Source organism: Eumetopias jubatus, unplaced genomic scaffold (genome assembly GCF_037043125.1).
Source record: "Eumetopias jubatus isolate StellerSeaLion01/CBP00866 unplaced genomic scaffold, mEumJub1_p1.0 scaffold_5, whole genome shotgun sequence".
Lineage (NCBI taxonomy): Eukaryota > Metazoa > Chordata > Mammalia > Carnivora > Otariidae > Eumetopias > Eumetopias jubatus.
This window is the reverse complement of record NW_028274811.1, coordinates 29,346,382-29,370,837: the sequence shown is the minus strand read 5'-3', so window position 1 is coordinate 29,370,837 and position 24,456 is coordinate 29,346,382. Positions and strand designations below refer to the sequence as shown.

The 24,456-nt window shown below is 39.6% G+C and overlaps 1 protein-coding gene across 1 annotated transcript; it reads left to right on the top strand.

The window, feature by feature from the left end:
- The first annotated feature begins 2,386 nt into the window (after positions 1–2,386).
- LECT2 (leukocyte cell derived chemotaxin 2) lies at positions 2,387–24,456 on the top strand. Its single transcript, XM_028103574.2, has 5 exons — positions 2,387–2,450; positions 16,393–16,497; positions 17,995–18,091; positions 19,394–19,539; positions 24,086–24,456. The coding sequence occupies exons 2-5, from the start codon at positions 16,452–16,454 to the stop codon at positions 24,250–24,252; spliced, it is 456 nt and encodes a 151-aa protein (XP_027959375.1). The 5' UTR covers positions 2,387–2,450; positions 16,393–16,451; the 3' UTR covers positions 24,253–24,456.

Genomic DNA, 24,456 nt, shown 5'->3' with positions numbered 1-24,456 from the left:
GTATTTTTATTTTATTCACATTACTGTTTTTATACTATTTTCCATAGTAATCTGGAAATTTTCTGTCTAGGATTATTAAGATCCTCCAGGGTGTCAAGAGACTGAGGCACTTCCTACTTTGTGCTTTCACTACATATACTTCCCATCTTCAAGGCCAACCCTGGTTCAAAATGGCTGCGGAAATTCCAGCAGTTGGACTCACATTCCAAACACAGGATGAAGAAGATAAGAAAGGGATTTCACAAGCTCATTTTAAGAAAAACACTTTCTAGAATTCGCAAGCACTCTTTCTGCTTCTATCTCATTGGCCAGAACTTGTTACTTTCACATCTAGCTTCACAAAAAGCTGGGAGTGGAGGCTTTATTTTGGTTGGCCATGTTACCAGAAAAAAAAAAAAAAAGGGAGTCATTGCTACATGGGGAAAACTAAAATGATATCCGATACTGAAATGGAAAGAGAGAAACGGAAGATTTCCATTTTGATCTTATCTTATTGAATGGACATTTTTTTTCCATCCTGTCACCACCACCACTACCCCAAAAAAAGGGCAAACTTTGCTCCCTAGGGTCTTCTTTGCCTTTATTTCTTTGGTGTGGGAATGGATGCACCAGGGAGGGACAAGCAAGCAAACAATTATAAAGTCCAATGAGCTTTGCATCCATACCCTAAACATAGTCGGTTTGACACATAGCTATGGAGGTCTTACTTTTCAATTTAAAATGAGTGAACTGCATGGAAACTGAAGTCATTAATAAATACAGCCTCTATTTTATGTAGGATGTCCAAGGCTAAATCAAATGCAACTGTGAAAAGGCCAGATGTTATTCCCATTGCTACATTTCAGTGTTTTCCTGGAAGTGATCTCACTCTGATGGCAATGCTGTTGTCCAACTGTGCATACTATTTATATCTAGAACCCTGGCTTTCAGGTTTATAATGCACCAAACTAAACACAGCTATTGCTTTGAATGCTGAGCCTGTCAAGAGAATTCAAGCAGAATCCCCGGTCTGGGATGCATTAACTCTGATAGCTGTCCAGAAGGCAGGAGCTTATGAAACTTGTAAACACGTGGGAATACTGGTATGGAGCTCTAATGTACGCTTCAGACGCCACCACCACAGGAACCAGTGTGAGGAATCAGTCTCCACTGTCCTTCACTGTCCCCTTCTGCGAAGAAAAAAGTGAACCACAATTATCTCCTACCGATTATAAAACCCCAAAGCCGAAAGGGACTTTCAGTCTGAGCCATAAACAGAGTGCCAATCCTTAAAAGAAATAAAGAGAGAGCGAGACTGTCAGGAAGAAATGTGAGGGTGAGGGTGACTTTGATGCGGAGTGTTTTCTTGTTTTTGTTTTGATCTCTTTAAATGTGAGGGTAAACTGGTTTTGAAGACTAGCACAGAGTTTTTAAATTTTTATTTATTTATTTATGTATTTATGTATTTATTTATTTATTTGGAGCATGCGAGCAGGGAGAGGGACGGAAGGAGAGAGAGAGAGCAGAGCCTGAGCTAAGCACAGAGCCAGGCATGGGGCTCGATCTCACAATCCTGAGATCATGACCTGAGCCAAAACCAAGAGTCACGCTTAACCGACTGAGCCCCACAGGTGCCCCATCACAGATTTTTTTTCCTTTTAGGATAATTATACCACTTTGGTTTTATTTATCCATTCATTTCACAGTAACATTATTTGTAGGTTGAAGGAGAAACAATACAGTTAACAGACTGATAGCTACATACACTTTGAATACTTCATTTACATGATAAATGCAAAAGAGAACATAGATAGTTCCTGTGTTGCATATCAGTATGAAGGACACCTAAGGACTAAGAATGATAGAAACAATAGCTAATATTTCTGGGGTGCCTCCCATGAGCCAGGTCCTCTGTTGAGTGGCTTCTATTCTTTATCTCACTGAATAGAAGGAGGTTTTGTATTCATCCCCATACTCAGCAGAGGAAAATGAGGCACAGGGAGGGCATTTCACTTGCCCCAATCCACATGGCCCTTGAGAAGTGGAGCTGGGACTTGAGCCCAGGTCGCAGGCTCCAGAGACCATCCTTCTGAGCCCAGATTGCAAGGCCTGGGATTAAATGAGCCATAACGCGTTTGGGGAGCTCAGCCTAGCACTTGGCATATAATGAGCTGCCAATAAAGGCAACATGAAGGATGTTTATACAAAACCAGACTAATGCAAACTGCAGCTCACACACCCTCCACATCACTGAAGGTGTCGTAAAGAGGAACCATGTAGTCGAAGGTCCCTTTTTGGTTCTACCTCTGCTTCACAATTATCCCCAGGTCCCAGCCCTGCCTCACTCCCTGAGGGGCTGGGTGGCTTCGGACCAATCACTTCTCCTCCCTGAACCTGACTTTCTTCTGTAAAGCAAGAGGATTTGACGAGAAGGACTCCTAAGCTTTCCCTCTGCTCTGAACCTCTACAGGGTAAGTCATCTTTAAGATTTTGCCTGTGAAATTTGGTCCAGGAGCCCAGGGATGTTGATGCCTGTCTTCAATATGTAGAAAGAGATTAACTGCTTATTAAGAGAAAGAGTCAGCATTTTCCAGAGGATGAACTGTTTCGATGTCAACAGGCTGTGGTGGCAAAACTGCAGGCTTCCAGTGTGGGCATGACTCAAAACCAGAGGGCCAGGGAAGACCTTCAAAATAGCTGATGGAATCGAATTATGCCAACGACTTTCATAATCCTGCGCCATTTCAGATCCAAATGCGTCAGTGAGGATGGGAAATGCTGCAGGCGGCTCTGGAGGGCTGAGGCAGAGGCAGAGGCTCTGAAGACTGCTCAATGGCGCCCACTAGTGGAAGACCACAATGTGGCCATGAAGACTAGCTGGTGGCAGGGGTTCCAAGAGCTCTGTACTGCTTGAGCCAAAAGTCCACTCATGCATCTCCTGGGTGGGGAAACTGAAGGAGAAAGAGGAAGTGTCTTGCCCAAGGTCACCAGTTAATTAGAGGTAGGGCTGACCTGCTGGCAGCCATTCTGGATCATGCAGAAAAGTCATCTACACAATATACTAATCCTTCATCATACCCTATCATTTAATATTTATTTGTTACTAGATACTAGTCACCATGTTAAAAGAAAATGCAAAGCTGCTCTCTACTTAATCCAAGGAAATATAAAATATCTGGAGAGAGTCTTCTTTTGATTCTATCATAATTTAATAACTGTGAAAATAAAGTGCTTGGAATCCTCTCTCCCAGGCACATTTTATTGGAATCCAATGGTTCACAGAGATAAACAATACTGGAAATAAATTGACAGATATTCTGAATGTCTCATAAGTGACCAGGACAGCATATTTCAAATTCTCAAATAGAAAAAATCTGACAAAATCCACTGGTCTCCAAGTAAGTATATGCTAGTAATGCCATTTACTAGATAATCAACCAATACTTTTTTTAATTAAGCATAGTTGTATTCAAATAGCATTTTATCACGTTAGAAAAATAAAAGCAGCATATGACTCAGTTCTTACACCAGGACAGTTGCAAATCTTCGCAGAGAAATAAGATATATACAATGGATATAATATATGACTATAGTTCTGAGGTAATTTGTGTGTCCCACAAAAAAGTTCTGAGGGAGTTTTGAGAAAGGGTGCTGACAAATCTAGAAATAGCTAGGAGAACTTCATGGAGCAGATAGGACCTGACCTGAACCTTAAGGAAGAGAAAGACATTCAAGTAGAAGGGAAGCAAGAAAAAGTGTTCAGAGAAGGCAAACTCACAAGGATTCATGGTGGTGCTTGATGCAGGAAGGAGCTCCATGGACAGAGTATTCCGACTAGTCCTGCCAGGGCTCATCTCATGACTTTAGCTCCTCAAACCTCTTCCACGTTTCCAGCTGGACTCTTTCTTGTCTCTTGAGCTGAGAACTCATGGTCAGCACTTCCACTCAAGCTTGTCAACCCTGGGCTTTAGCTACCTTTCGACTTCCCTCTGCTCATCGCATCCTCTGCCTCCACTCCTGGGTAGTCACTACTGGAGAGTCCCAGCGCCTGGCTTTCTGGGGCCCAGCTGCTTGGCAATCCTTTTCTTTATGTCTCATTTCTCAGCAACAGTGGCCAGTTCCAACCATGCATCATCTCAAGCTCATGGTCATTTCTTCACCATCTTCATATTGTCTATTTACCCCATCTCAGAAGACTGTGAAGCTATTCTACAGGAACTCTCTAACATACCCTGTCACCACTGTAAAATGTTTCTTTATTGTCATGTATTCTCCATCCATGTTCCAGACCACCCCCTCACTTTCCCACATCACCGCCTCAGGTAACATTCAATAATTAGGTCCCCCGACTCTTACATTTTCAGCCTCCTACAGAAGAGAGCACTGTCTTTGCTTTTGGGTACTTTGGGCTTTAGGTGAATGTGAGATATACAAGGGAAAATCTCTATCCTGCATATTCAGACCTGGAGCTCTCATGGTTCTAAGAAACCGGGAATTAACAGTCATCCCAGAGAGACCATCTTTAGAGGACAATGGATGCAGAAGAGAACTTCCCAGGAGTCAAGGTCAGAGTCATCATGTAACTCATCTGAGTCTCAGTTTTGGCACAAACCAGGAGCAGGGACAAAAGAGGTAGTAAATGCAAAAAAAAAAAAAAAATGTGCTTTGTTCTTTTTTAGAAGAAACACACCAAGGAATGAAGTCCTCTAAACTGTTCAATGGAGGATTTTTGCATAACCCTTCTAATTTTGGCAAAGCAACTTTTTCTCTTTTCTCTGCTTTTCTTACAACAAGATTTGGGGAAGATAGGGGCAAACTGTAATTTCTGATGATGAAAAGGTATTTCAAAATGTTTAATAATGATCAACAAATGCACTAAGTCATGCAGTAGGTGACTTTTGTTTCAAAAACCCTGGCTAGAAATCCCCCTTCCAACTAACATTGCTCTTCAATGATGAGTTGGAACAGCCTGTGCTATTTGCTCTTGAAAATGTGGGGGCCTCAGGCTAACCTGAATGCATGCTCCCTTGTGGGATCCTCTGTTTGTTCCAGGACACCACCCACTCTCTGCTCTTCCCCGATAGCCTTTCTGTTTCTGTATGGTTTGGCACTGGTAAAACACAAAGGGATGTGCAGAGTGCTCACAAAATGCAAAACACGCTAATGAAATGTGGGAATTAGGGAGGTTTCCCTGGCTCAATCATTTTCATTATGTCTTACTTCTCCTCTAACTCCTCATCAAAAGTCTTAAATTGGACAGACCATAAGGAAAGTTTTCGGTGACAACGTAATTAGACATAAAGCTTCCATAAATGAAAGCAACAAAATGAAATTTCCTCAAGTCCCATGAAGGCTCCCACAGCCACAGGCTCCCACAGCATGCCAAGTTTGGTCTCTGTTCTAGGTCAACTCTTGAAGTCGAAGTACATAGTTAAATTCTTATTTCTGAAGCAAAGGTGCTGGGATGGTTAATTTTAGGAATCAGCTTAGCGAGGCCATGGTACAGATATTGGTCAAACACCAGTTTAAATGTCTCTGTGAAGGCATTTTTTTAGATTAACATTTAAATCAGTAGAGTAAAGCAAATTACTCTCCACAATGTGGGTGAGCCTCATTCAATCAGTTAAAATCTTAAGAGAAAAAAGATGGAGGTCGCCCGAGGAAGAGGGAATTCTGCCTCCAGTCTGCCTTCACACTCCAAGCTCCAACATCAACTCTTCCCTGGGTCTTCCTCCTGCCTGCCTGCAGATTTTGGACTTGCCAGCATTTAAAATTACGTGAGCCAATTTCTTAAAATAACTCTTCTTGCATTTTTTCTCTCTCTCTTTAGTATATAGAGGGTGATTTTTGAATACATAGAATATATATATTACTATAGAATATACATACAAAAATAATAGTGTTATTTTGTACACACACACACATACATACACACACACACACACACACACACTATTGGTTCTGTTTCTGGGGAGAACCCTGATTAATACAAACGGATACTCTTTTGTTAAGTGCAAAAGGAAAAACATCTCTAGCAGAAAGAAATTACAGTTGACCCTGGAACAATATCAGGGTTAGGGGCGCTGATGCCCTAGGCAGGCATGTATAATTTTTGATTCCCTCAAGACTTAACTATGAACAGCCTATTGATCAAAAGCCTTACTTATAAACAGTCAAATAACACATATTTTGTATCCTTCATGTATATTGCATTCTTTAATAAAGTAAGCTAGAGAAAAGAAAATGTTATTAGGAAAGTCAAGGAAGAGAAAACACATTTATAGTATTGTACCATATTGATAAAAAAAAAAAAAAAACACCCAAATCTGCATGTAAGTGGACCTGCAGAGTTCAAATCCCTATTGTTCAAGGGACAACCCTATCTGAATTTGGAATTATGAAAGATATTTCCAGCCAAGAACTATTATATTTTCCCCGAAAACTTCTGTTTACCCTGCTGGCTGGCTAAGGTTCAGTTTAGGTGGGGTGATATACTCTGAAGGTCACATTCTATCTTTTATGTCCAAAATGTCCAACTGCGTTTCTTTTCTTGATAGCTTCTATTGAGCCACCATAAAAAAATGTTTTATATCTCTGACATAACTTCTCATAAAACAATTTAAAAATAAACTTTGAAGACAGAAAGAAACACAAATGTACCTTGTCCTTGTACAAATGTATTCATGTATCCAAAAATTACTTCCCTATCCTCTTTCATAGCATCCAACACAAATATTCCTGGAGCAGTTCCAGATCTCCCTGGAGTCAAATGAAATTCAAAAATTCCATCTCTACTATTGGAACTAAGCAAACAGTGGGATTAGGGTTGATTTATAAGGCCCTCTGCAATCCTTCATGGACTCAGGCAGCTACGGGACAATCAACACTCCCTTTACCTGTTTCACTCATCCTGGCCCATTCTCACCCTCATTTCCATGCCCAGGGTCGGCCCCTCCCAGGTTGTCAATTTTTGCAGACTTGCTTGCCTCCAGCCTCATCTTCCATTCTCACATTGCTGCATTCGGTGCCCTGCACACACTGCCCACCGAATGTGGGATGGCGTGTGTCGTGGAACAGTGAAGTAGTATTGTGACTCTGAAAGTCATTCATCCAGACAGTTTCTTTTTTAGGGGGTATCAGTAGCTAGAGAGACATTTTTTCTTCCATTGTTATAATTAATCATTCAGCTTAAGATGTTCAGCTGGACTGAGTCAATCAGAACAATGGTGCCAAGAATGTGTGTGTTGTAACCTCTGGCAATGCTCGGACCATGTCTGTGTGTGGTGCAATTTCAGGGTTCAAAGCACACTGAGCCAATTACATCTGTTTACCATGATTTGAGGTAATCTAAGTCTGTGTTTCCCTAGGTGGCCCTGGGCTGTTTGCTCTCTGTTGGTCAAAGTACTAGCAGATGGTGAAAGTGGGTGAGGAAATATGCCCACTGTAGGTCTGCAAGTATCTGATAGAGTGAGGGTTGTCTATTGACTGGGGCTTAGTGCATTCTGGAATCTTATAATCAAACGGTCAGTTGTAAGACAAAATTCTCAAGCAGGATTTTAAAACCAAGAGACTCTCATTTGAAGAAAAAAAAGGTGGATTTAAATAAAGAGTGTAGAGTCTTTCTTGATTGTAAATTTGTACCCAGTGGTACAAAAAGTAAACTTTTTTGGGAAAAGTTCAGGTATAATTTAAATATCACAGGCTAGAGTGATTTTATTTTATGTAGATGACCACCAATGTCTTCTAGCCATAAAGGTTTCTCAGAGATGGAGAGTCAATCAGCTCACAAGAGTTCCTGAGAGCAACCTCAGGTAAAATATTAGTGGCTATAAGCTGTGAAAGCAGACAATGTAATTTGATGAGTTGTAAGGAGTAACCTCCTCATTTTGGGTCCTCTGTCCTTAGCGCACAGTTGAAAGAAAGAGAGAGGACATTTACATTCTCTATAGGTACAAGCACTTCCCATGGGGTCACAGCTCTGATGGCTACATAAAGCCACACAACTTTATGTGAGGACTCAGCACAGAAAGCAGCCAATAGATGCTGTCATTAGGAAAAACAGACGTTACACAGGCTAAGCAAAGATTATAAATCAACTACTTTAAATATGTCCAAAGAACTAAAAGAAATCACGTGTAAAGGACTGAAGGAAAGTATGAAAACAAAGTCTCACCAAATAGAGAATTTCAATAAGGAGACAGAAAATATATATATATCAAGTAAGAATGCTAGGGTTGGAAAACACAATAACTGATATAAAAAAAAAATTCTCTACAAAGGTTCAACATCAGACTTAAGCAGAGAGAAGAAAGAATCAGCAAACTTGAAGATATGTTGATTAAGATTATCTAGTCTTAGGAACAGGAAAAAAAAAATGAAGAAAAATTAACAGGCTCAGAGACCAGTGGGGCACCCTCAAGAACACCAATATATGCATAACAGAGTCCCAGAAGGACAGAAGAGAGAGAAAAAGGCAGAAAGAATATTTAAAGAGGGGTGCCTGGGCGGCTCAGACAGTTAAGCATACAAGTCTTGATTTCAGCTCAGGTCATGACCTCAGGGTCATGAGATCAAGCCCCGTGTTGGGCTCCAGACTGGGTGTGGAGCTTGCTTTAGATTTTCTCTCTCCCTCTCACTTTGCCCCTCCCTGCCCCAATTCGTGCTCTCTCTCAAAAAAAAAAAAAATTTTTTTTTAAATATGTAAAGAAAACTTCTCAAATTTGATGAAAAACATTAATCTACATAACTGAGAAGCTCAACAAAATCCAGGTAAACTCAAAAACTCAAGACTAGACACATCATAACCAAACTACCAAAAGACAGAGGCAAAAAAAGAATCCTGAAAGCAACCAGAGAGAAAATACTCATACAGACAAGGAATTCTCAGTAAGGTTAATGGTTGATTTATCACCAGAAACTGTGGAGGCCAAAAGGCAGTGGGATGACACAGTACAGAAAAACAAAACAAAACCAAAACTGAACGTACCGAAAGAAAAACACCTGCCAAATAAGAATTCTACATCTGGCAAAATGATCCTTCAAAAATGAAGAAGTTAAGCTATTCCCAGACAATCAAAGCTGAGAGAATGTGTTGCTAACACATATGCTCTACGGGAAATGCTAAGAAAGCCCTGCAGGCTAAAATGAAAGGACACTAGATAATAACTTGAACCCATACAAAAAAATAAAAAGCATCAGTAAAGGTAAATACATAGGTAAATAAAGCAATAATTATAAATCTGGGTGTTGATGAGCACACAATATATACCTGCATAACTTGTATGACAAAGTAGAGAAGAGCAGTGACAGAATGGAGCTATATAGGGGGAAACTTTTTGTATATTGTCGCAATTACGTTGGCATTAAATTGAACTAGATTGTTATAACTTAAGTTATAATCAGTCTAACCATTAAGAAAATAACTGAAAAATATATAGTAAAAGAAATGACTAGGACATAAAAGGTACACTAGAAAATATCTATTGAATCCAAAAGAAGGCAGTAATAGAGGAACAGAGGAATAAAAAAGCCTATTTGCAGATGATATGAGCATGTATATAAAAATTATAATGAAGCCATCAAAAATTGAAAACTCTTAAAGCAAATAAATGGATTTGGAAAGACTGTAGGATATAGGATATATATACAAAAAGCAGTTGTATTTCTATACACCAGGAAAGAACAATATGAAAATGCAATTAAGAAAGCAATTCCATTTATAACCGCATCAAAAACAATAAAATACTTAGTAACACATTTAACAAATGAAGTGCAAGATGTGTACCTTGAAAACTACCAAACTTACTGAAATAAGTTAAAAAGGATCTAAATAAATGAAAAGGCATTCCACGTTCAATATCATTAAATGGAGTTAACATCATTATAATAGCAATACTCCCCAGACGGATCTAAAGATTCAATTCAATCTCTATCAGAATTGCAGCGGCCTTTCAGTTTTTCCGGAAACTGACAAGCTGATCCTAAAATTCATATGAAAGTGCAAAGAATCCAGAATAACCAAAACAATTTTGAAAAAGAAGAAAGAGTTGGAAGACTCACCTTCCTGATTTTGAAATTTACTAGAAAGCTATAGGAAATCAAGTCTGTGTGGTAGTGACATAGGACAGACATATAAATCAATGAAACAGAATCAACAGTACAGAATTCCAACAAAGGTGCCAAAAAAATTAAATGAGGGAAATGATAAGTCTTTTTAACAAATGGTCCTGGGAAAACTGGATATCTACATACAAAAAAGATAAATTTGGACCCCCTGCTTCACACCATATACAACAATTAACTCAAAATGTATCAAAGTCCTAAATGCAAAATTCTAAGACTCTTAAAATAAAACAAAGGCATAAACCTTCATGACCTTCCATCAAAGATTTTTCGGATATGACACCTAAAACACAAGACCCAAAGGGAGAAAATACAGTAAACTTCACTAAGATTAAAAGCTTCTGTGCTTCAAAGAACACCACCAAGAAAGTGAAAAGACAACACATGTGGTGGGACAAAATATTTGCAAATCATGTATCTGACAAAGACTAGTATCTAAAATATGAAAAGAACACTTATAACTCAACAATAAAAGGATAAGTAACTCAATCAAAAATTGGGCAAAACATTTAATTAGACATTTCTCCAAGGAAGATACACAAGTGCGCAACAAGCACATGCAAAGATGTTCAGCCTCATTGCTTATGAGAGAAATTCAAATCAAAACCACAATGAGATACCACTTCACGTCCCCTCAGATACTTAAAATTAAAAGGAAAAATAATAACAAGTGTTGGTAAGGATGTGGAGAAAATGGAACTTTCATGCATTGCTGGTGCAAATGTAAACTGATGTAGCTGCTTTGAAAAACAGTTTAACAGTTCCTCAGAAAAGTTAAACACACAGTAATTCCATTCCGACAGATGGACCCAAGGGAACTGAACATATATGTCCACGCAAAAACTTGTACCTGAATGTGCATAACAGCCATATTCATAAAAGCCAAAAGCAAAGAGCATCTAAAAGTCCACCAACAGGGGCCTGGGAGGCTCAGTTGGTTAAGCGACTGCCTTCGGCTCAGGTCATGATCCTGGAGTCCCGGGATCGAGTCCCGCATCGGGCTCCCTGCTCGGCAGGGAGTCTGCTTCTCCCTCTGACCCTCTTCCCTCTCATGCTCTCTATCTCTCATTCTCTCTCTCTCAAATAAATAAAATCTTTAAAAATAAATAAATAAATAAATGAAAGTCCACCAACTATAAAATGTAGCATATTCATGCAAAGGACTATTTATTATCCAATTGTAAAAAGGAATAAAGTAGTGACAGATGTTACAACATGGATGAACCTTGAAAACATTATGCTAAGTGAAAGAAACCAGACAGAAAAGGCCACATATTGTACGATTTCATTTATATGAAATGTTCAGAATAGGCAAATCCATAAAGAGGAAAAGTAGATTAATACGTGCTGGGAGCTGGAGATGATAGGAATGGGGAGTGATTACTAACGTGTAAGGTTTTGCATTTTGCAGTGATAAAAGTATTCTGGAATTAGACAGGGGTAATGACCACATGATTTTGTAAATATACTGAAACCAGTGAATTACTTTAAAAGGGTAAATTTTATAATATGTAAATTAAATATTAACTTTAAGAAGATTTAATATGTTCTCAGATATAAAAAAATACATATACACATTTACTACATAGTTATTCCTCTTCCTCTTGGCCCATTCCCAAATCCTGAAAAAACACTGATATCAGGTGTCACCACTTCTTTTTTTTTTAATTTTTTATTGTTATGTTAATCACCATATATTACATCATTTGTTTTGGTGTAGTGTTCCATGATTCATTGTTTGTTCATAACACCCAGTGCTCCACGCAGAATGTGCCCTCTTTAATACCCATCACCAGGCTAACCCATCCCCCCACCCTCCTCCCCTCTAGAACCCTCAGTTTGTTTTTCAGAGTCCATCGTCTCTCATGGTTCGTCTCCCCCTCTGACTTACTCCCCTTCATTCTTCCTCTCCTGCTATCTTCTTCTTTTTCTTTTTTCTTAAAATATGTTGCGTTATTTGTTTCAGAAGTACAGATCTGTGATTCAACAGTCTTGCACAATTCACAGCGTTCACCGTAGCACATACCCTCCCCAATGTCTATCACCCAGCCACCCCATCCCTCCCACCCCCAACCACTCCAGCAACCCTCAGTTTGTTTCCTGAGATTAAGAATTCCTCATATCAGTGAGGTCCTATGATACATGTCTTTCTCTGATTGACTTATTTCACTCAGCATACAGGTGTCACCACTTCTGTGTTACCTGGCCTACCTCCAGGTACTCCCAGTTGAAAAGCATGGGCCTTGGGTGCCAGAAAGGGAATGGAGGAGACAGAGGTTCATGGGCCCATTTGGTGTCACCCAAGAAGGAAACATTTTCTAATCCATTTTATCAAGAGGAAAAAAAAAAGATTTCACATGGTTGGAAAAGCCCTTAAAATTCTTTATCTTATTGCTCTCATTCTATATTCATCAACCACTTTCCCAAAGGTTCTAACATGAAGAAGGGAGCATATCCCATCAGTAGAGAGGAATCACCTCCACTGAAAATCCTACCTAATCTATCTATCTACCTACCTACCTTTGTGCTCATTTATTTAACCTCCAGTAACCTGATGAATCTGAATCACTTGTCTTGCATCAGACTCTGGGATACTGAATAAAAACTAAGAGCCAGACTCTGGATGAAGGTAAATTCACCTCAATCAAGAAGGACAAGTAGATTTTAGTGCAGATGCTAATTTTAACATATTTACAGTTGGGAAAGACTCCGCAATGAGCAAGATCATGAGGACATGTCTGAGTAGTTTGACAGACGATCATGCTTGATACGGAGTGTCCGCCTTGAACACAGGCAGGAAAGTCATGCTAACTGTACCACATGGCTCGCACTCTGAGATACGGTGTTCCCTCAGGGGCCTCTAGCCAGAAAACCTCCTGGCCACATCCCTCTAACCTTGAAGTGCTGTGTCTACATTTCATAAAGAGAGCTTTCTGCTTTCAGTACTATAGAACTTAATTTAAAACACAAAAAATCGGGATGCCTGGGTGGCTCAGTCTGTTAAGCGTCTGCCTTCGGCTCAGGTCATGGGATCGAGCCCCACATTAGGCTCCCTGCTCAGCAGGCAGGCTGCTTCTCCTTCTGCCTGCCACTCCCCCTGCCTGTGCTCTCTCTCTCTCTGATTTCAAAATAAATAAATAAATAAGATACTTAAGACAAAAAATTGAATGCTCCATTGCAAGGACAGCAACCTATCCCTTCCATTATTCCATCAATGAAAAAGTAAATGGCTTATTAGAAAATGCTTCTTTAAGTTTCTGTTTTCTAGGGTAAGTCAAGCACCCCATACATTAGAAAACTTAGGAACAATTCTCCACGTTAAAATTATTTTTGTAATCAAGTCCCACCCCCTTGCTAATTTCACCTCCCAAAGCTGTGGTGACTAATGTCTCATACTTGAAATCGTTACTATTCCCTGTCTACACAGAGGATTTGTGAAGGATGGCGGGAAAGGGGGGGCGGGGGTTGAAGAAGGTAGAATGGATTTAAATGTTCACTCAGCATTCTTGAATCAGAGATGGAAGATGCCAGATGGGGCCTCATCATGAGGTTAAGGCTTCTACTAGCCAAAACATGTATTTAATGCCTTCTTTATTCTAATCATGGTTTTAGGGCTGACTTTAGTAGAGCAGTTCTGGACTTATTTCAGGTTTCTGAATGCATTTGTTTAATAAATCAGTAGCTTAACACAGCATGCTGTTTCTAGGCAGGTTTGTTCCAGTGAAACACAGGAGGAGAGAGTCCATGTGTTTGGTCAGGTCACCCAGGCCAACAACCCTTTGCAAAGCACATTGGCCTCCTCCCTTTCACAAAGGCCTCCAAACTGCAGATCGAATCAAAGATCAAAGCTACTGAGAAACTGTATCCTTGCCCTCTCATCCACTATTCCCACAGCTAAGGAAAACCAAAAAGGTTTCATGTAAATTTTCACAAGTGGAAGCACTCAAACATACCCAAAACGTCAACTCTTCTGTTATTTAGTGTTCTATTAAAATCCGTAGTCTTCTCTTGCATTTAGCTTTTAGTGCTACCTCAGCTGAAGAGAGTATTTAATAAGACAGGGATATTTTCCTAAACAAGAGAGACTAGGTCAAAATTAAAAGAGAAACACATATACCCAAAAATGTTAGTGGGGAATGTTCATACTCCTTTGAAATGTGGGAGGTAATTTATGCCATAAGAATGTATTACTGGGGTGTCTGGGTGTCTCAGTTGTTTAAGTGCCCAATTCTTGATTTCAGCTCAGGTCTTGATCCCAGGGTCATGAGATCAAGAACTGCATTGGGCTCTATGTTGCGTGTGGGTTGTGGGATCAGGTCCCGTGCGGGGCTCTGAGCTCAGCATGGCATCTGCTTGGGGTTCTCTGCCTTTCCCCCAACTCCCTCTCCCTCTCCCTTTCTCTCTCTCTAAAATAAATAAATAAAATCTTTTAAAAAAGAATACATTACTGATATAATCAGAACAATAAACATAGCTACTTAGTAAAAATAAATTATTAACAAAAGGATAGAATTAGCCCTAAAATAAGAAAATCAAGTGCTTTCTTTGGCTAATCAGAACAAAGTATAGGATTCAGTGGTTTTTATCAGAACCAACTGGTTCATCAACTCGAGTTGAATCCAACCAGTCCCTTCCCTCTGGCATTTCCGGGCGAGCTTACTACCTCAGAGGAAGCAGGAGACGGAGTTACAGAGAAGCAGGGACAAGACAGGAGGAAACAATCAAGCCTTGCAAGTACATGAGCTCTCAAGTTATTTTATTTCAAACCTTTCTAACAGGAGAGGAGAACGATGTGGTGAAAGAGGTAAGTCACCTCTAGTTTAGTCTCAATACAGGAAGCCGTTTTTAATACCCCTGCCCTCAAACTGGAATTATAGCCAGTTTTAATTTGTCTTCCTCCTGACCCATCTACCTTTGGTGAAAGTGCTAATAAAAATAAAATGGTCCAGGCATGAGGCATGGGGGAGACATGAGAGGTCAACTTAATGCTGATAGTTGACCTTATCTTGCAAACGTTAAACGTCCTTCGGTAACCGTAACCCAACAAGTAACCAGACATCCACATACATTTCCTTGTGAGGATGTACAGCTCAGAGAAGATAAAGGTCTCATTCAAAGCTGTCTATTAACAGGTCAGCGTTTCTAATCAAAAGATCTCCACCATGTGGCCATCACCTCAACATTCCTCACAATCCCTGATAATACACAAGAAAACAGCGAGTGCCTTCAGGCCCTGGGATGCCAGTTCAAAACGGATATTAGTCAGCCTCTTCCAGAACACGGGTTCAGTTAGCTAGCTTATATTTGCTTTAACTCTCGTAATATTTCCTTAATGCTCCATAATTCTGAGAGCTGATGGTTTTCTAATGTAAATGAGGGGGTGTGCCAGGCTGGCTGCAGTTGGGGTGGCCTGGCTAGGGTGGGTTTGTTCCGTGTGACTTTCACTCTCTTCCAGGGGCCAGCAGGTTAGTCTGGGAAGGCTGTCCGCACAGTGAAGGCAGAACACAAGGTCAGAGACACAATTCCCTGTAGGGCTCAGGCTCTACTCGTGAACTATCACTTGTGTCTCATTTGATTGGTCAAAGCAGGTCATAGAGCTGAGACACACAGCAAAGGTTGGGAAAACACCTCTGCCTCTAAAGAGACATGGTAAGAGTGTGGATGCAGGGAAGGGCCACAACCTCAGTCTCCCACAGCCCCCGACAAATTATTTACATGGGGATGTTTCCACAGGAAATCCCAGGGCCTCATATAATATTAAGCATAACAAGAAGGAGGTGTTAACACATGTTGGAAATATACAGAAAATCGCATATATTAATATAACCAATAGCCTTGTATCTACCTCTGATAATTAACAAATTAATACTTTTACCTATTTGCTTCTCGTATTTTTTACAAAATATCTTAGAGTTTAAGCACTCTGTATACCCCTCCATAATTCTATTTCCCTCCCTCTTCAGGGGTGCCTATTATACTAAAGTTAATCTGTGCATATTTTTATACTTTTCTTATGTACACAGCCATTCATGAAGCCAGCCATGGCCCAGAAGACAGTCACCTAGGCTTATCATTTTCTGTTAATATTTAGTCAGCATTTCCAATAAAATTACCTTCTTCAGATCAAACACTTTTACATAGGTCCTACATGTGAACCAAATAGCTACCCAGGGAATATTCAACTTTGACTTGCTTCATTCTTGTATTTTTTGTGTGTACCTCACACTAAATTAAAGAAATGAGAGATGCAACATTCTGAGGCTAAATAATTCAACCGGCTGTTCTTTAAAGAGCGTGGGGGCAATTCACATTACCAGAGGAAGAAACGTCATAAGGAAAGCAAAAGCCAAATGTTTTCCACAGGAGTCCTCGTTTTTGCTGTCTTGATGTCAACTGGTAAGTCAAAAAACAATTTTAGAATCTTGGCTAATTTAAAAAAAATTTTAATAAAAGATTTAGAAGTCATTAATATCACAATCACAACAGAAACTTACGTAGTTGATGACTGAAAATGGACTAGGAAGAATACGTGGCTGGGGATAGGGGACCCTCCATGATTTCCACCTGAATATTGTGATTCTTTAACAAGGGAAACAGAAAAGTGGAATGGAGGACTTAAAAGAAAAGTCTGTCAATCTTGGTCTAGGATTTAACTGGAACATCATTAGAAAATAAAGAGTCTGTGTAAGAATGGAATTTGGAGGATTCCTGATAACAGCAACTGGTGTGGATTAGGACAAGGGGAATGCTCCCTTAAGAGTCAGGAGAGAAAAATGAGTCAGTTAATAAATTGTCTAATATCTGCCTCAATTCCCAGGGATAAATATTTGTTGCCAAAGTGATGGTATTATATCTCGATCAAGATGTTGACTTGAAGCTTGGCTCAAAGGTGTAAGACATTTGAAACCCATCTTCTAAAAAGTATATTAAAGAACATACTTTAATGGCCATATTCTGTAGCTCCTCTCATAGCACGTATATTAATGAATAGTAAAGTATCTTTAAATAAAATCAACAGTCAAATTAGCTGGTTCTTGCTTTTGCTTCTATTTTGTTAGTTTATTTCAAAATAAAAGGATGAGTTTGCTAACTGCATCTCTCTGTGAATGTTAACACTGGAAATCCAGGAAATTTAATTCAATTGAGTATTTATCTACTGCTTACTAAAGAGAAGCTCTACCTAAAACAAGTGTGTACAAAATACACCGAGACAGCCAGCCCCTCCTCCATGCTTTACTGCTATACAATTTTTCATATAATTATTTCTGGTAATATTTCTACTCCCTTCTTTCCCTTGTGTTTTCCCTCCACTCTAGGCTAAATTGGTCTGACAGGTTCTTATTTCTAAGAATCTCTCTCTTCCATGTTTGTGGATATGAAAGAGATTTATTTAGTGCTAAATAAACTTTGCTAGTTCAGAGTCTGTTTCTTCTCTAATTCAAACATTTTCTTGGATTTGATTATTAGGACTGGCAATAAAGGAACATTTCAAAGTTACTTTAGAATTTCTAGAATTATTTCTTTGAGCCATGCTGTTCATTTTTGCTTCACCTAAACATAATGGTCCCAAGTAATAAGCAAAGAAAGTTTGAAAAGCACAATCTATGCCACTCATGAGTCAATAATCTGAAACAAACTGTAATGATGGAGATTAATGCTTATAAATACACAGTTATAAATACTCTGTATGTAATAAAACAGAATTTTATGGCCAGGGAAAAAGCTAATTTTCCATCTGAATCCAGAGTTAAAAGGCAGACCTGCCCAGAACCTACAGAAAGAGAAAAACTAGTGAAAACAGAACTTTTGAATCCACTGGGAGACATGTAAGATAAACAGAGACTGGAAATATGTGAAGTCAGAAAATCTACTTCTCATGTTTCTCTTTCTTAGCACTGGCTGGACCATGGGCTAGTATCTGCGCCGGCAAGTCTTCCAATGAGATCAGGACGTGTGACGGTCACGGCTGTGGCCAGTACACTGCTCAAAGGTATTCTTTTTTTTTTTTTTTTTAAGATTTTCCTTATTTATTTGATAGAGAGGATGAGAGAGCGAGAGAGTATGAGAGGGGGGAGGGTCAGAGGGAGAAGCAGACTCTCCGCTGAGCAGAGAGCCCGATGCGGGACTCGATCCCAGGACTCCAGGATCATGACCTGAGCTGAAGGCAGTTACTTAACCGACTGAGCCACCCAGGAGCCCTGCTCAAAGGTATTCTTAATGGTTCTTAACCTCTCTGCTTAGTGTCCTTGCCTCAAGCGCTCACAGTCATCTCTCTCTGACAGCAGGATTCAGAGATGAAAGCAGCTGTACTAGTATCTTTAGAGTAGCTTCCAAGAACTCTGCTTCAAGTATGGGCTCTGAATTGGGAACACAGCATGTAATAAAGAAAGAGGGAGGGGAACAAACATATAACAATCGTCATCAATCTGACTTTTCAGGTACTAGCCTGCTCGGCTGGAGAAGAGGTTGGTAAGAGTGAGCATAAAGACAACAGTGAGGCTTGTCAGAGACAACTTAAAGAACACTCACAAGCTGGGATCATTTCATGTTTGTGCTACATTCACTCTAATAAATTCAGGAGTTATCACTCACTGTATTAAAATATCATATACAGTAAATGATGTTTTAAAAAGATTTACTTGAGAGAGAGAGAGGGGGAGAGAGCATGCACACAGCAGGGAGGGGCAGAGGGAGAGAGAGAGAGAATCCCAAGCAGACTCCACACTGAGAGGAGAGCCCAACTCGGGGCTCCATCCCAGGACCCCGAGATCATGACCTGAGCCGAAACCAAGAGTTGGACACTTCACTGCTGGAGCCACCCAGATGCCCCAACAGTAAATGATGTTTATAATGACTTCTGGATTACTGAGACAAAAATCAGATGAGGGTAATGTGATTCTTTTATGACAGGTCCCCATAAAAAGACAACTCTTTTGTAAGTGGCCTTGAAGAGGTTAAGATTCATATATCTATAAAATTAACTTACATAGATAGCTGTCTCATTTCCCCCAAAATGCCATATAGTAATCAAAGTTCATAAATTCTTAAAGGCTCTCTAAATACCAAATACTATCTTAAATGCTTTAATCTTTACAATATGATTATTACTATCTGCAGGTAGGGAGGTTAAAATTGAGATAAAGAAGAGTAAGGAAACCTTGGACATCCCAACATGTTCTCCAGTTTCAGGGTTTGATATCCTAGTCTGGGAACAGTGAGTGAATGCCACATTTCTGGGCAATAAAGTTCCCAGGGCATTTTCTCAGTCTGTTCATTCTTATTTACATTCTAGAAATCACAAGTCTCACCCAGGTGTGGATGTCTTGTGCTCTGATGGATCTACCGTGTATGCACCTTTCACCGGAATGATTGTGGGCCAGGAGAAGCCTTATAAAAGCAAAAATGCCATTAATAACGGTGTTCGGATATCTGGAAGAGGTAAGAGGTGTTGTATACACCTGGGACACATCCTGGAAATGTTTGATGGTTATTTATTTAATGCATCTGCCATAGACCAAAGTTTCATACTTCCTTCAAAATGATGACATCTACAATAGAAAGGACATAGGGCACCAAACGAAAACAGCTCTTCCCCTGATACCATCTTTACGCACACACTCTACCTAACCCCATAGCTGACTGAAGGACTTTCTTCTTGTGGCCCATGTGGTTTTGTCCAACAGTCTACAAACAAAATCACTTTCAAGAGTATTCACTTTAATAAGTAGATACTTTCATTTACCAAAATCCCACACTTCAAAGATGTTAGCATTCCTGCAAAAGTTGACTGGGAAATATTTTCCAAGGCCTCTTTGTTCTAGGTAAAGTTGGGTCACCTAGTACTCCAGGTATGGGCCTATTCTTTATGTTTTGTTGTTTTTTTTTTTTAATCCACTGAGGTATAACACTCACACAGAAGAGTGCACAAAGCATAAGCACACAGCTCCTAAACTTTCACAAAGTAACACTATATAACCATCACCCAAACAAGAAAAAAAATTCAGCAACATCCGAGAGACCCCCCTGGGCTATCTATATTCATTCTTCCCAGCAAGGATAATCACTATGCCACCATATGCTAGTTTTGCCTGTCTTGGGAAATGATATAAACAGAACGAAACAGTATGCAGTCTTCTTTGTGGGGCTTCTTTCATTCCACATCATGTCTGCAAGATTTGCTTTGCATGTGATTTCATTCTCAATGATGTAGGCTGTTCCATTACATGCATACATCTTCATCTATGTAATTATCCTTCTCTAAATGGACATTTCGGTAGCATCCAGTTTTAGGTGACTACGAAAATGCTATGAACTTTCCTGCATGCATCTTGTAATGAACATAAATATGCATTCCTGTTGGAAGTGAGCCCTGAAGACACTGCCCTCACCCCAGCCCTGAGAAAGAAACACTCCGTGAGGGACCGCAGGTTCTTGAGAAGCTGTCCTCTATATGCCCAAAATGACAAGAGAAACTGCTGCCACCGGAAAGGGTCCACTTAGTAGGCAAGGCCAAGGTTGGCATGGTTACCCAACAGGCAACAGACCTGAAGCGGTAATCAGATTCATCTGAAGCACAGAGATCTGTGGCATTGTCTAGCTAATCACGGTGACCCAAGAGCTGAACACATGGGCAGCCTGCTAGAGCCTTATTTGATTTGTATAAATGGGAAGACTCTGATGAACAAAACTGTGACTTTACTCATCACAAGAGTGGGTCACAAAACCTGCCCCCACCCTCCACCAACTCCCAGACTTGACCCAGTTCACAATCCCAGAGCCCCTTGAAAGAAACCGGGGCTGAGTCTCTTTGAGGAAGGGCTCTGTGACACGGCTGAAAATTTATACCAATGAACCTTACTTCTAGCTATCCTCAAAGGGACCTGCAGTTATTTAGCAGGATGGCTGTACATTGGGGAAGAAGAAATAACTAGGCTTCTTAGAGATTACTGGACACTCACTCAAAGATGACACTAATCCTGGACGTCCAAAAGGCCACTGTGGTCAACGAGTCAGACTGGAGGCTTCCAAGGTCAGGTGATCAATGTAGTTTTTCATCAGGGTCCATCTGACAGTGGTCCCAGTGTGTCCACAAATCCACTCTGTGGCCATTTCCCCAGTTCCTGAATGCATAATTGGCATCAACACAGTGAGGGCAGAATGCTGTAGGAGTGGGCGTGCTGGGTCACTTGGGCTATGTTCACCTTCTGCGTTAGCAGCCACTGTCAGTTTCCTAGAGTAGTTCTTCCATTTTACACACCGACCAGGAGTGGATAAAAGTTCCAGTTGCTCCATATACAATACTTGGCACTATCTACCTTTTTCATTTCATCCATTCTGATTAAGTATGTAGTGGTACCTCATTGGCTTTAATGTGCATTTCCCTGATGGCTAGTGCAACTAAGCACCTTTTCATATTTATTGATAACATGGATATTATCTTTTGAGAGGTGCCTATTCCAGTACTTTGCCCTGTATTTTCTGCCTTTTTCTTATTGGTATGTAGGAGTTTTTGGTGTATTGTAGATATGAGTCCTCTGTCAGATCTGTGTGTTGTAAATATCTTCTCCCACTTCATGAATTACCTTTCACTTTCACTTTTTTTAAGATTGTATTTATTTGATATAGAGAGAGAGAGGGATCACAAGTAGGCAGAGAAACAGGCAGAGGGAGAGGGAGAAGCAGGTTCCCTGCTGAGCAAGGAACCCAACGTGGGGCTCCATCTAAGGACCCTGAGATCATGACCTGAGTCGAAGGCAGATGCTTAACCGACTAAGCCACCCAGGTGCCTCTACATTTCACTTTCTTTATGCTGTCTTTTAATAAACAAAATTCTTATTTTTCATGCAGTCCAATTTAATATTTTCCTTTATTGTTAGCACACTTTTTACCTGTTTAAGACCCATTTGTCATCCTAAAGTCATAAAAATACTGTTTTCATCTATAAACTTTGTTTCATCTTTCACATTTAAATGTACAATCCATTTGGGATTGGGTTTTATGTAAGGAATATGGTAGGGATCAAGATCTTTTTTTCTCATATTGGTATCTGACTCAGTACCATTAACTTGACAAGACTGTTTTCTCCTCTACTGTTACTGCAGTATAGTATTTTTTGTCATAAATGATGGTCTGAATATACACAGGTCTGTTTCTGGTCTTTCTATTGTGTTTCATTGGTCACTGTGTCAATCTTGCACAAATACCATACTGTCTTCATTACTGTAGCTTTAAAATACATCTTGATATCTGATAGTATAAATCTTTCAATTTTTGTCCTTCTTTCAGATTGCCTTCACAATTCTTGGTCACTGGCATTTCCAGATACACTATAGAATCAGTTTATCAATTCCCACCAAAAATTCTGCTGGGACTTTGACTGGGTTTGCACTGATTATATAGATCAAGAAAAATTGATATCTTAAAAGTAGTGAATCTTCCAATGAATAGACATGTTATATCCTCCATTTATTTAGGTCTTCCTGCACTGTAATATTAGTTGTCATATTGGTTTCCAGTGTTGAGGACATACTCTGTTTCACATGTACCTAAGACATACTGTATTGATTTTGTTTAGATTTTCTATAGCAGTACTGTCCAATAGAATAAAAGTCATGTATATAATTCAAAATTTTCTAGTAGTTGCATTAAGGAAGTTAAAAAACAGGGAAAATAATTTTAATAATATATTTTAACTCCGTATCTTTAAAATATTATCATTTCAAAACGCAACAAAAAATTACTAATATTTTACTTTTTTTGTACTGTCTCCAAAATCCATCAGGCATCTTATACTTAAAAGTACATCTGTGATTAGCTACACTTCAAGTGCAGACTAGCCACGTGTAGCTAGTGGCTACCATGGAGGACAGCACAACTCTAAGGCGTTTCTTATGTTTTCTGTTCACTTGCCTGTTTTCACTGATATGTGTGTTAAAATCTATTACTGGTATGTTTCTATTTCTCCCTGTATCTCAGATAGTCTCTGCTTTCTATACATGGTTTCTGTGTTATCTGGCATATGGACAGTTGCAACTGCTGTATCTTCATTGTATTTCGCAGTATAAATTGTCCTCCTTTGTCTTGTTTCTGTGATTTTCGGCTTGAGTTATACTCTCTGATAATAGAATCATAACCCTTGCTAGTCTTATTATTTCCATCTGCTTGACAAATCTTGATCCAGCCCTTAATTCTTTGCCTTTTTCTTTTATTTAAAGATTCTATTTATTTATTTGAGGAGTAACAAAGAGACAGAGGGAGCACAAGCAGGGGGAGGGGCAGAAGGAGAGGGAGAAGCAGACTCCCCACTGAGCAGGGAGCCCGATGCGGGACTCGATCCCAGGACTCTGGGATCATGACCTGAGCCGAAGACAGATGCTTAACGCACTGAGCCACCCAGGTGCCCCTTGCATTGTGTTTTATTGGATACAGCATAGAGTTGGGTTTTGGTTTTCAAGCCAGTAGGAATTTTCTTTTTTAACAGATGAGTTAACATTTATAGATATACCTCATGTATGTGGTCCCAACATCGTGATATTACATTATAATTACAGTATTAACTCTACTTCTCCATTTGGTGGGTCTTTGTTTTTAAATTTTTTTTCTTTCAATGTTTAGAAAGATTTGCATTCTTGTGCCAATTATGTCCATTTTTCTTTGTCTTTCAAGTCTAATCACTTTATTAGAATAGGTCTTGGAGTTGAAATTATCCTGGGTGAGAACAAGAAAATATGTTAAAAGTCTCAATTTTCTCAGCAACCTAGTGTTTTTCTGCTATTTCTCAATGTCTTCATTAAATCCTCATTTGAATCTATTCTCCCTTGGGCATCTAGTCTTCATTTCTGATAGAATTTTGTCACCTTCCTCTGTTCCCTCACTGAGTTCAATCAAGTCTCATTTCTTTTTGTCTTCTCTTGTTATTTTTTGAATTTCTGATTCAAGGCTACTGAAACCCAGATAATAACTAATTTAACTTCTTTTCTTTTAGGTTTCTGTGTTAAAATGTTCTACATTAAGCCAGTTAAATATAAAGGTTCTATCAAGAAGGGAGAAAAACTGGGAACTCTACTGCCCTTGCAGAAAGTCTATCCTGGCATACAATCCCACATACATATTGAAAACTGTGACTTGAGTGATCCTACCATGTACCTCTAAGTAGAAGACACATGACCAGGTCTACTAAATATAAAACCATCTCCTTAAAAACCTGGATGCATCCCCTACTCTTCAAGAAATTTGTGTCCAAACAACATGATGCATGCAACAAAGAAAACAGCCTGTTTCAATTCATTGCCACTTGAATGTTTGATTGTCAACTAATTTCTGAGAGTTCGCTGATTTTTCTGTCAACTGTGGGAT